At 39.0% G+C, this 13,489-nt stretch overlaps 1 protein-coding gene across 15 annotated transcripts in view; it reads left to right on the top strand.

Moving 5' to 3' along the window:
• Window positions 1–13,489, top strand: part of Wnk1 (WNK lysine deficient protein kinase 1) — a 143,300-nt gene that overhangs the window by 112,004 nt on the left and 17,807 nt on the right. For 11 of the 15 annotated variants that reach the window (XM_076567790.1, XM_076567787.1, XM_076567789.1 and 8 more), the window contains 11 exons: window positions 28–312; window positions 1,015–1,112; window positions 1,218–1,380; window positions 2,084–2,200; window positions 2,497–2,670; window positions 2,826–2,883; window positions 3,004–3,126; window positions 4,330–5,771; window positions 8,227–8,310; window positions 10,337–10,420; window positions 11,327–11,387. In XM_076567790.1, coding sequence (XP_076423905.1) covers window positions 28–312; window positions 1,015–1,112; window positions 1,218–1,380; window positions 2,084–2,200; window positions 2,497–2,670; window positions 2,826–2,883; window positions 3,004–3,126; window positions 4,330–5,771; window positions 8,227–8,310; window positions 10,337–10,420; window positions 11,327–11,387 — 2,689 coding nt within the window. The remainder of the gene's footprint in view (window positions 1–27; window positions 313–1,014; window positions 1,113–1,217; window positions 1,381–2,083; window positions 2,201–2,496; window positions 2,671–2,825; window positions 2,884–3,003; window positions 3,127–4,329; window positions 5,772–8,226; window positions 8,311–10,336; window positions 10,421–11,326; window positions 11,388–13,489) is intronic. The other 4 variants (XM_076567793.1, XM_076567792.1, XM_076567791.1 and 1 more) reach the window with 1 other exon arrangement.

Here is a 13,489-nt window from a genome sequence, read left to right as displayed (position 1 = left end):
AACTCACCTTCCTCATTTCTGTCACAGGGCTTCCCATCTCGACTGCCACCTCAATACCCAGGAGATTCAAATATTGCTCCCTCTTCCAACGTGGCTTCTGTTTGCATCCATTCTACAGTCCTAGCCCCTCCTCCTATGCCGACAGAAGCATTGGCCACCCAAGGTTACTTTCCTACAGTAGTGCAACCTTATGTGGAATCAAATCTTTTGGTTCCTATGGGCAGTGTAGGAGGACAGGTCCAAGTGTCCCAACCATCAGTGAGTTTAACGCAACAACCCCCTACTACATCCTCCCAGCAAGCAGTTCTGGAGGTAAATGGAATTACTGCATGTTTATATGAAAAACATCTACTAAAATGGGGTTCAAATAGCAAAGGAAAAATAGGCTCCCCTGGTTGAGAACTTATTTGGAGACTGTCAAACTAACTTCTAAATGACTTTTTCTTACAGCAGAATGAAATGCCAATGTGGGGGCCTTGTTGCCACTGGCTGTTCTGTTGGGAAGTGAGTTTGCCTTAGAGAAGATTAACACTATTAGCATTTCACTTTTCTAGCTAGTGCGTTAGCCATTGTCCTTCTCCTTCCACAAACTCTTGCGGTTGGCAGTTTCATAAGAGTATCTTATCTTGCTGTGCTCCCAGCAATCATTTTTGTTCTACTAGGATACAGTTCTGAATTCATCTCTGCACTTTGCTCTACCTGCCCTATTGCACACTCTGGTAAGATGCTGTCTGCATGGCAAATTGTAGTTTCACAATGCCTAGCAAATAGGTTGGCTGACTTCACACCAACAGTCTGTATTAGAAACCAGTTTTGGAAACTTCCTTTGAAAATGTAAGCACACTGGTTTTAGATTTTGAATATTAAGAATTACTAGTACCTTCATTGCTTCTAGGACTTATAGAGGGCTAACAAACAGGAAAACAAAAGGGGAACTTCTTAGCAATGGTAAATGATTTTTATATACATATATACATATATAGCCAAGATTTGAGTTATCCTCTCTATTCACAGAGTACTCAGGGAGTCTCTCAGACTGCTCCTCCAGAACCAGCTCCAGTAACACAGTCACAACCTACCCAGCCTGTCACATTGGTTTCATCTGTAGACAGGTAAGTAAACTAACACTCTCCTTTGAGTAGTAGGCAGGATGACATGAAACTTCAGAAAAACAGGCCTTTCAGTCTCATTATACATGGAACTTGTTTCCTTCCAAGTGCACATTCAGATGTTGCTTCAGGAATGAGTGATGGCAATGAGAATGCTCCATCATCCAGTGGGAGGCATGAAGGCAGAACAACAAAACGTCACTATCGAAAATCTGTAAGAAGTCGCTCTCGTCACGAAAAGACTGCTCGCCCAAAACTGAGGATTTTAAATGTAAATATTGATTTGTAACCATTGCATTATTGAAATAATTTGGTACTTTAATCTTAGAGATCAAATCTAAACTATTCTCTTCATAAAATAAAGATACCTTCTGTTTTGTTTTTCAAGACAGGGTTTCTCTGTAACAGTCCTGTCTGTCCTGAACTTGCTTTGTAGACCAGACTAGCCTGAAACTCTCAGAGATCCCCCTGCCTCTGCCTTCTGAGTGTTGGGATTAAAGGCATGTACCACCATTACCCAACTATATATAATTTTTATAGCAACCTTTTCATTTAATTTACTCCATCTCTTAATTAAATATCACATTTATTTTGTTGTTATTTTATTTGGGGTTTTTTGTTGTTGTTGTTGTTGTTCTGTTTTTCAAGACAAGGTTGCTCTGTGTGTAGGGCCTGGCTGTCCTAGAACTTGCTCTATAAACCAGACTGGCCTTGAATTCACAGATCTGACTGCCTCTGCCTCTGGAGTGCTGGTACTAAAGACATGAGCCACCACCTCCTGCAGGTTCCAGAGTTTTAACTAATAGAAAAAGACTCCTTTGCTAATGGGAGATACAAGGAGCTTGAGGGCTGAGATCTTTTCGAGGATTTCCTTACTGCCAGTTTAAGATTCAAGGAATAGTGGTACCAGTGTGCTACCTCAGACACTCAAATGCAGTAATAAATCTGATATGTATTACCTTTCTCCTTTTTAGGTTTCAAATAAAGGAGACCGAGTAGTAGAATGTCAATTAGAAACTCATAATCGGAAAATGGTTACATTCAAATTTGACCTAGATGGTGACAACCCTGAAGAGATAGCAACAATTATGGTATGTCTCTATTTGGAATTCCACATTTTCCCATAGTATTTGGTCTTAAGTACATGTCCTAGGCAACTATGCAGTATTTTGTTATCCACTTTCATTTTGACAATTGTAAATTTTAATTTCTGTTTTAAAGCTAGTATACCCAACCCATAGTCTATGACTTAGAGGTGTTTTTGTCTAAGATGTAGCTTATGTATGTGTTTGGGATCTTACCAAGTACACAGTACCCCTGATGCATAGATAAAAGTCATAAGGTTGGTAAGAAATATACTAATAGATTGATATCATGTCTCTTATAGGTGAACAATGACTTTATTCTAGCAATAGAGAGAGAGTCTTTTGTGGCTCAAGTACGGGAAATTATTGAAAAAGCTGATGAAATGCTAAGTGAGGATGTCAGTGTGGAGCCTGAGGGTGACCAGGGATTGGAGAGTCTGCAAGGAAAGGATGACTATGGCTTTTCAGGTTCCCAGGTAGGTTCAATATACCAATAATGGGGTTCTGTTTATTTAAAATAGTTCCATATTGCCACACATTACTCCTGTGACTGGTCTCATCAAATATGACAGTTTGCTTTGCATAATTATGGAGGGTGCATTTGAGAATAATTTTACTTCTGTTTTTGTAGAAATTAGAAGGAGAGTTCAAACAACCAATTGCTGTATCTTCCATGCCACAGCAAATTGGTGAGTTTTTATTTTTTTTATTTGTTTTTATTTGACAAGTTGTATGTGCCAATAATGGGATCTTGAGGCTTCATCCATGTATAACAGTATACATGAACTTCAATGATTTGTTTTATTCAGGTGTTCCTAGCAGTTCTTTAACACAAGTTGTTCATTCTGCTGGAAGACGGTTTATAGTGAGTCCTGTGCCAGAAAGTAGGTTACGAGAATCCAAAGTTTTCACCAGTGAAACATCAGATACAGGTAAGGATTGATTCAGCTATGCTTAAGCAAATCTTCCACCAAATCACTAATATAGTGGAAGCTTGATCAAGCAGTAGTTTATGATCAAATGAAAAGTAGAAATTTTAATAATAAAATAACACGGAAACAGGACATAGGTTATAATAGAGAGCATTGAAATAAAATCTATAGAGTTGATAGAGTTGGACGTGGGCATATGTATGTGATCCCATTGTTCAGGAGACAGAAAAGGGATGATTTTGAGTTTGAGGTCAGCCTGGGTGGCCATATGTGTAGCCAAATTTCTATGCGGTCTTATTAAATAAAAAACATGGAGCCAAATATAGGGGTGAAAGCCTTAGAGATCAGGGTAATAGTGAGAGCCACCAACCAACCTTACCTCACCAGCTCTGCATCTTCCAAAATGCCACAACTTCCTGTCTACCCAGGCTTTTATTGCCTTGCTGTTCTGCCCTCTCATTGGCTCTTAGCCCAGCTATCTTGACGCTGCCTGTCTGTACAGACCTCCAGGTCTCTATAGTTGATACTGGGATTAAAGGCATGTGTCACCATGCTTGGCTCTGTTCCCTAGTGTGGCCTTCAACACACAGAGCCCCTATTGGGCAAGTGATCGGATTAAGGGCGTGTGCTACCACTGCCTGACTTCTGTGTTTGCTTAAAACGGCTTGCTATTTCCTCTGATCTCCAGTCAAACTTTATTTATTAACATACAAATAAAGTTTCAGCACACATAAAATATCACCACACGTGAGACTCTGTCTCAAAAAATAAAAAAGATAAAAACATGTTAGACGTGATGGCACGCATGTTTAATGCCAGCACTCCAGAGGGCAGAGGCAGACAGATCAATGTGAATTCGGGGCCAGCCTGATCTACAGAATGAGTTCCAAGACAGCTAGATCTGTTATGAGAAACCAAAATAGATAAAGGACAGATGTGCTAAATAGAACCTACACAGTAGTTTAGAGACAAATTATGTTTTCCGGTTACTCTTGTGTTTGGTTTTTCAAGGATTATGTACCCATAAGCTGCCTCACTTGGTCAAACTACTTTGCTGTTTCAGAGCATGTCATTTCCTTGGGAGATGTTATCAATTTTACTGATATGCAGCATTGTTGATAATTTAATAATGGTTCCTCAAAGACTCTCTGAATCCTTGCTTTTAAAATGAGTTAATTTCTTTGTTTTTGTTTTCATTTCTAGTTGCTGCCTCCACATCTCAGGGCCCTGGAATGAACTTGTCTCACTCTGCTTCATCCCTTAGTCTCCAGCAGGCTTTTTCTGAACTCAAACATGCCCAGATGACTGAAGGACCCAATACAGCACCTCCAAATTTCAATCACACAGGACCAACATTTTCTCCTTTCTTGGCTGGCATTGCTGGTGGCCCAACTGTAGCATCATCCTCACCATCAGTATCAGTTCCTATAACAAGCAGTCCTCTTGACATTTCCACATCAGTAATGCAGTCTGAGGCTGCATTGCCCACTGAAAAAGGCATTGCTGGAGTTACCACCAGCACAGGTGTGATAACTTCAAGTGGTCTTACCACATTTTCTGTGTCTGAGTCACCAGCACTTTCCAGTGTGGTTTCCAGTTCTACAGTACCTGCAGTTGTTGCAGTGTCTACAACATCTCAGCCAGTTCAGGCTCCCACATCTGGGAGCATTGTTTCTAGTACAGGCAGTTTTCCTTCTGGAACATTTTCCACAACTTCAGCTACTACAGTGGGTAGTGTGGCTGCCCCAAATGCTAAGCCTCCAGCTGTATTGTTGCAACAGATAGCAGGCAGTACTGCTGGTGTAGCCATAGTGACATCAGTCTCTACTAGCACTCCATTCCCAGGCACAGCTTCACAGCCATCTCTTCCTCTTAGTAGCAGCACCTCTGCTCCTACTTTAGCTGAAACAGTGGTCGTTAGTGCACACTCACTAGACAAGGCATCTCACAGTAGTACGACAGGATTGGCTTTATCCTTTTGTGCACCATCCTCTTCTTCCTCCTCTGGAACAGCAGTGTCTAGTTCTGTTTCTCAGCCTGGTGTGGTGCATCCTTTGGTCACCTCATCAGTTGTAGCTTCTACACCTGTCCTTCCCCAACCAACAGGACCTACGTCTACACCTTTATTACCCCAAGTACCCAATATCCCACCCTTGGTACAACCCGTTGTTAATGTGCCTGCTGTACAGCAAACACTCATTCATAGTCAGCCTCAACCAGCTTTGCTTCCCAACCAGCCTCACACTCACTGTTTAGAAATGGATGCTGATACCCAATCCAAAGCTCCTGGGATTGATGACATAAAGACTCTGGAGGAAAAGCTGAGATCTCTCTTTAGTGAACATAGCTCATCTGGAGCTCAGCATGCTTCTGTTTCACTAGATACACCTCTAGCAGTAGAGACCACTGTCACACCAGGAGTCTCCACCACTGCTGTAGCACCAAGCAAACTCATGACTTCCACTACGAGTACTTGCTTACCACCAACCAGTTTACCATTAGGAGCAACTGGCTTGCCAGTTATGCCAGTGGGCACACCTGGGCAAGTTTCTACCCCAGGCACACATGCTTCAGCCCCAGTCAGCACTGCAACAGGAGCAAAACCTGGAACAACTCCCCCAAAGCCATCTTTAGCTAAGACTGTGGTAAGATTTGTTATGAAATGACTAAATAAATGTGATTATTCTTCTTCCCTCCCTCTCTCCCTCCCTCAATAATTCCACATTTCCTGCTGAGTCTTGTGTAGATGGAAGTTTCTGTCCCGCCCGGTCTCACAGCCGTTCAGGTCCAAATAAACACACACAGATATATTAATTACAAACTGTTTGGTCTATGGCTCAGTCTTCTTGCTAACTAGCTCTTACAACTTATTTCAACCCATTTCTATTAGTCTGTGTTTTGCCACGAGACTTTTCGGCATAACAGCTACAGGACTAGGCAGGATAGAAACTCCCATCTACGGTCTTGAGAGTTTAAAAAGTAGTCATAAAGGTGCCTGGCATGTAAACTGGTCACTCAGTCTTAAAGTGACAGTTTTAGGATATAAATACAGTCAACACAAGAATTTTCTCTGTGAAATGTGGCTTGATTTTTAGGTCATGTTGAACAATTTTCTTAGAATATATAATTATCAGGTAAATTACAGATATTGTCCTGAGACTTAGGCCTCATGCCTATTAACTCCAGCCAGCACTTGAAGACAGAGGTAGAAGAATTACCACAAGTTCAAAGAGAGATTAGGCACTATAATGAATTACAAGTCAGGGTTGACTATAGAGTGAGACCTTGTCTAAAAAAAAAGAAAAGAAAAGCAGGGCTGGAAAGGTGGCTCAGCATTGAAGAGCACACACTGCGCTTTCAGAAGACCCATGTTTGGTTCCCAGAACCCACGTGCAGGAGGCTAACAACTACCTATACCTCCAGCACTAGGGGATCTGACCTCTTCTGACCTTTGCAGGCATCTGCATTCAGAGTGCACATACCCCCACATAGACATACATAGATATACATAGTTTAACCATATAATAAATCTTTAATGAAAAAAAATATTTTTACTGAATTGGTATATGTTAAAGAATTCTGTATCCCAAAGGGAACAAAATGTTCTACCAAGACAATAGTTTATCATCTTCCAACTGAGAATGAAGTAAATATTCTTTGTTGTACATTCCACAGATAAATATTCAAAATTAATAAAAACTTGGAAGCTGATAAAATTGATATAATGAAAGGGAATAATCTCATTCTTCAAATCTAATAACTATAATGTGTTTAGTTCTGCTGTTGTAAATTTCCTCTCATTATGCTGTCTTCAGCCTCTTTCTGCTCCAAAAGTCATAAGGCTAAATGATGGCTATTATATATTTCTGTCCTCTTTCTGCATTGCTTATTAATGGTAGGATTCTTTTGACAGTAATGTGGATATTCTTGACACATATAAGGTTATATCCCTATAAAAACTCACTCTAAATGGAAATTATTTTACCCCATCCTAATGTAGCTTAGCAATACAGAACAGTAGAATATTACTTCTTTACTCTTGTAATAACGAGAGTAGCTGACAGCTGTAGCTCATTGCTGCTGTCCAGCATTATCAGAGAGTATCATACCATATTTTGCTATCCTGGCAATAGAGCAGAATTAGAAATTTACCTGGTGGCATGTGCCTATAGTCTCATTTACCCAGGAGTCTGAAGTGGGAGAATCACTTGAGAATAACCTGGTCAGTAACAGCAGGACCCCAGCCTTCCAAAAATTGACTAGATATGCTGGTATACTTGTAATCCTCCCAAAAGTTGACTGGATGTATTGGTACATGCATATAATCCTAACACTGTGGAAACTGAGGCAATAGAATCACAAGTTCAAGCCACCCTGACCTACATCACAAGACCTTGTCTCAAAACCAAAAACTTCAATGTACAGTTTTTTACTGAATATGTATTGATTTTGCACTACTATAAATTGGAAAGTTTTTGATCTTGCCATTTTAAGTCAGGGACTATCTCTGTATAATCTTTATGTAGACAAAACAAATTACTTGATATTAATACATTTTTATGCCTTTTATGATCAGTCTTGACCCTTGATTGGTTTTTGTTGTTTTGTTTTTCTCCTTCGGGACAGGATTTCTTTGTGTAGTTTTGGTGTCTGTCCTGGATCTCGTTCTGTAGACCAGGCTGGCATTGAACTCACAGAAATCCACCTGCCTCTGCCTCCCGAGTGCTGGGATTAAAGGCATGCGCCACCACCACCCCACTGGCTCACAGGTCCTTTTGCAGGTACTTAGTACCTTTGCAAGAGCTGCCAGTGTTCTTAACTGCTGAGCCATCTATCCAGCCCCTGACTGTACCTCTTATCGACATAAAGAATTTGGTCTTTTTATTTTCCCTTTTATTGTATTTTACTGTTTGATTCATAGCTATTTCATCATAACTCTTATTTATAGTATGTCCTAGCACAGTATACGTTAAATGATAGAAGTATGCCATAACTAGACACATTTTTATTTCATTCTTCTGCATTCAAATTAGTAATCTTTTTAGTATATAATTTTACCAATGATAACTCATGGATTTGAATTTTCCTTCATTATTATAGGTGCCGCCAGTGGGTACTGAACTTCCAGCTGGCACTCTACCGTCTGAGCAGCTGACACCTTTTCCTGGACCTTCTCTAACTCAGGTACTCCTAACTTGGCAGATTACTTTCTACTCCCCTGCTTTCCTTCATAGAATTTGTGTAAATTCTCCACTGCACAATCTTGGCTTCCACCCTATTTTTCAGCTGTGATTTGGTAATACTGTTCTTTTAAATTATATCTGGTAGGCTGGCATGGTAGCACATGCCTTTAATCACATCATTCAGGTGGATCTGTGAGTTCTAGGCATTCAGTGCTACATAGGGAGACTCTACCTCAAACACATGAATAAATAATAAACTGTATCTGGCTATACTGGTCAGATCTGACTTCATATATAAGGTAGAAAGCAGTCAAAGAAGACACTTGATGTCAACTTCAAGCTTCTACACGCATGTATATAAACACACACACCAAAGCACCACAGTCACACACACAAATAAAATAAAATTTTGAAAGGGTGGGTGGCGGGGAGTAAGGTAAAGCTTCTAAGCCATTGTAGAAATAAAGAGTTGTATGTAGTCAGAATTTACCTGGGAGTTCTGAATTAGAAGAGACCCATAAGTTGGCATTCTTGAAACCTCTGAAACCCCTCACTCCACCCTAAGAGTTCTTTACTTTTCCTTAAAGTTCTGTGCTCACTCTGTTTAAAGAAAGGAACCATGAGCCAGGCTTGGTAGAACGGGTCTATAATCCCACCACTTGGGTGGGTCAAGCAAAAGACTAGTAAGTATGAGGACACCTGGTCTGCAGAGCAAGTCCCTATCTAGAGGGAGAAGGGTGTGAAGCACGTGGGTGACTGACACACCTTTCCTTTGGGCTTACAAGTTTTTCCTTATGTATTTAGAATTTTATTAGTGAAGTAAATTGAAGTGCAGAATGTTCATACTTACCTATAATATTTAAGTTATTTATTTTCCCCACCACTAGAAAGCACTTGTTCTAAATCCATTATAAACATGAAAAAGCTTCTGACATGAGGTAGCAAGTAAATTTGAAATATTTGTAATTCATTTTTAATTATGTATCAGAAAAGTATTACAGATTGCTTACATTAGAAGCCCAGTATGAATTTATCCCTACTTCTTTGTTCCTCATTTTCAGTAGAACATGGTAGGGTAAGGACCTTGCCACAAGAGTATTAACTCCAATGGAGAACACACTCTACACAGAACACAGCCCAGCCATAAAATTTCAAGAGAAAAGGATGTATAATGCAAAGTCTATAAATTGGGAATGTATTTTTTTTTAGCCTGTTTCTCATTAGAAACATGTATTCAGAAGCCTGGCACGATGCTGTGGGAATACCACTTGAACCCAGGAATTTGAGACCAAACTAGGAAACATAGCAAGACACATAACTCAGCATCCAGATTTCTAAGGGAAGGTAAAGTGTAATGAGAAAGATGTGGAGTTAATGAATAAAAGCTTGCATATAGGAAAGAAAGATGACAAGGTTAGATGCAGGATTAGACCTTATGCCAAAAGTAGAAAGAAGGTACTTAAGTTATACACTAGTGAGGCATAGTACCTCCTTACTATCATTAATGAGAAAAGGAAGTATACTCTTAATATAGAACAGAATATATATCCATTGATAGTGACTGCATGTGTAAATGCTACCTCTTAATCAAAGAGCAGTTTCCAGAAAAATGTATGAAATGAAAAAAGAGCCAGACATGGCAGTAGAAGTACTCAGGACACTAATCCAGGGTCAGCCTGAACTACACAGCACAAAACATGTTTTTTTTTAAAAAAGAAAGAAAAGGAGTATGGGGGAAAAAATCTAACAGTAGATTCTGATATGCTTTTTGGAATGTATTTTTAAATAGAAGACAGTAAATTCCCTGACATTAAACATAGCAGATAAGAAAGATGATTTTGAAGCTACAAAAGCATAGATTCCTAAGGACTGATATACTGACAACTTGATAAATCATCCTGTTACACCTACAACAAATACTGTGTTGTGATCTAAAACATAAAAAAAAAATGTTCTGTATCAATTAACTATATATAGTGACTGAAGCTGCTAAACAATTTACAATGCTGTAACTGTTTTTTGTTTAGTCCCAGCAACCACTAGAAGACCTTGATGCTCAATTAAGAAGAACACTTAGTCCAGAAACTATTACAGTGACGTCTGCAGTTGGTGTAAGTTTTTAAAGCCTTGATAAAAACTGCTTCGAATTGTTATCTAGAGCACAAACTATAATCTAGACTATAAATAACCATAATTCCTATTCAGTCATTGTCAACAGAAATGGCACAGATTAATCAAAGATTAATTCTGACCCCCTAATGTAACTATGGAAAGGATATCAGAGATAATTGTTTTATTTCTTTACCTCTGGGTAGATTATATTGCAGATGGATTAGCAATTTTGTGTTTATGCTTTGGAAAAGGTTAAACAAACCCCTGTGACAATATTTTGATTAAAACTCCTTTCCAGCCAGGTGGTAGTAGTGCAAGCCTTTAACCCAAGCACTTGAGAGGCAGAGTCAGGGGGATCTCTGAATTAAAGGCTAGCCTGGTGTACAAAGCAGATTCCAGGAGAGCCAAAGCTACACAGAGAAACCCTGTTTCAAAAAACCAATATATATTCCAGTAAATATCTAATCTACACTACTTAAATATCTTGTTAGAGGGACTAGAGCGATGGCTCAGCAATTAAGTACACTTGCTACTCTTGGAGAAGAACAGAGTTCAGTTCCTAGCAGCTCACAGTGGCATGTAACTCAACCTTCAGGGAATCCAATGCCTTTTTTTTTGCTTCTGCTGGCAATTTTCTTTTTCTTTTTTAAATCCTGTGAGTAAAAGTAAGAAAGCAGTAGAGAGTTATGATTCAGTGCTTCTTCCTAAAAGCTTCCTATCTATATCTCACACCTTTAGGTTGTAAAAGAAAAAACAAATAAAAAAATCAAATAAAAAAACCCACTACTTTCATATATACTATATTTCTGCCATTTTACATAGACCAGAGAAAAGATGACAAGGCAGAGTTGTAAGGATGATTAAAACTGAAGATTCTGTGGTATCTGTGTGTATGTGTTTTGCAGCCTGTGTCCACGATGGCTTCAACGGCAGTTACAGAAGCAGGAACACAGCCTCAAAAGGATGGTGAGACACCTCCTTCTTTTGTTTTATTAAGCCTAGTTCTACCTGTAATTAATCATATAGTTTACTATTTAAAAGGTACATTTTTGAGATTGTTGTGCACTTTAGGCTGTTAAATAGAACATTCATGTTCTATTTCATGACTGAGGAGGAAATATTTGTTGATTAATGAGTCTTGAAGGATTATTGGAGTGAAGAGGTACATATAATGAACATTGTATGATTTCATGGCATAAAATCATTTGTTATTAGTTAGGCAAGAACCTTGCTATAAGACATTAATTTTAAAATGCAGGTATATTTATAAAAAGAAATTTGGGCAAAAAAAAAAAAAAAAAAACAGCAGTTTGCAAGTCTAAGTGTAGTGATGTGCCTCTATAATCTTTGCACTCAGTATGCAGAGGCAGGATAATTTTGAGTAGAAGGCCAGACTGGGCAACATAGTTAAAGTAAAGCCTGGCTTACTTTACAGCTAGATACCGTCGCAAGGGCGAAGAAAGAGGGAGGGGTGGTCAATTTACAGGTAACTTATTAATATTTCTTTTTCTTTTTTTTTTTTTTTTTCTTTTTTTTTCTTCGAGACAGGGTTTCTCCGTGTAGTTTTGGTGCCTGTCCTGGATCTCGCTCTGTAGACCAGGCTGGTCTTGAACTCACAGAGATCTACCTGTCTCTGCCTCCCAAGTGCTGGGATTAAAGGTGTGTGCTACCACCACCCAGCTCTTTTTAACATTTCTAAAACTGACTGTTTAATTAATATATATATTTGCTCATAGATAAAAATAAAAGATACTGGTGGTGGCACAAACTTTTAATCCCAGCACTTGGGAGGCTAAGACAGAAACCCTGTCTCAAAACACAAAAAAAGAAAAAAAGAAAAAAGTTACTAATTTATCAATTTGGACATTATTATTTTTATTTTCCTATGCAGTCACATTCTGAATTGGCTCTCATTAAAAATAGTAGAAATCACTGGGCGGTGGTGACGCATGCATTTAACCCCAGCAATTGGGAGGCAGAGGCAGGCGGATCTCTGTGTTTGAAGCCAACCTGGGCTACAGAGTGAGTTCCAGGAAAGGCGCCAAAGCTACACAGAGAAACCCTGTATTGAAAAAAATCTCCCCCCAAAAAAGTAGAAATCAGTAAAAAAAGACTAGAAAGTCTAAACATGAACAAAGTAGATTTTCAATATATATTAGATGCCTTGAATATATACAACAAAAACTGATGTTCAGCCCAGGGCTGGGAATGAAACCTTACAAGTACAAATCTCTAGGTTCAATCTACATCACTTGAGGGTGTCAGGGAGAGCACCAATTAAAGGGAATATAGAAGATAGGTGCAGTCCCCCAACTCAGGAGGATTGCCATGAGTTGCAAGCCAGTGTGGGCTACAGTGTCATCCTTGTCTCAGAGAAACAAAACAGGAAGGAGGGATGTAAAATCTGAAAAGATGGCTTTCTAAACCTGTAAGAAGAGTTATTGTTTGTTTGTTTGTTTGTTTGTTTGTTTGTTTGTTTGTTTGAGGTAGGGTCTCTACATAGCCCTGGCTGTCCTGGAACTCATTATGTACACCGTGCTGGCCTCAAACACAGAGATTTACCTGCCTCTGCCTCCTGAGTGCTGGGACTAAAGGTGTGTGCCTCCACACCTGGCAAGATAGGATGTTTTAATAAATGGTTTGAGGCAATTGTATAGTCATCTGGATAAAGCCAAGCCAAGGTAAAATTCTAAATGAAGCACAGATGAAACATCATAACATGTCAATCTAGAAATCATAAAAGTCTTTGTGTGTGTAGATAGATAGGTAGGTAGGTAGGTAGGTAGGTAGGTAGGTAGGTAGGTAGGTAGATAGATAGATAGATAGATAGATAGATAGATAGATAGATAGATAGATAGATAGATAGATAGATCGTCATAAACCCATTTTTCAGTATTTAATTGAGGCACATTAAAAAATAGTAAAACCTCCTAAATACTTAAGAACAATATTTATACTTTCTCCCCCAACTATCTAGAGCAGAGTCCAGAACCATTTTGTTGTTGTTGTTGTTGTTGTTGTTGTGTGTTTGTTTGTTTGTTTGTTTGTTTGTTTGTTTTTAATAGAAA

The sequence above is a fragment of the Peromyscus maniculatus genome, chromosome 3 (genome assembly GCF_049852395.1).
Source record: "Peromyscus maniculatus bairdii isolate BWxNUB_F1_BW_parent chromosome 3, HU_Pman_BW_mat_3.1, whole genome shotgun sequence".
NCBI lineage: Eukaryota > Metazoa > Chordata > Mammalia > Rodentia > Cricetidae > Peromyscus > Peromyscus maniculatus.
Note: the sequence above shows the minus strand (reverse complement) of the source record. Positions and strands in the feature narration are given on the sequence as shown.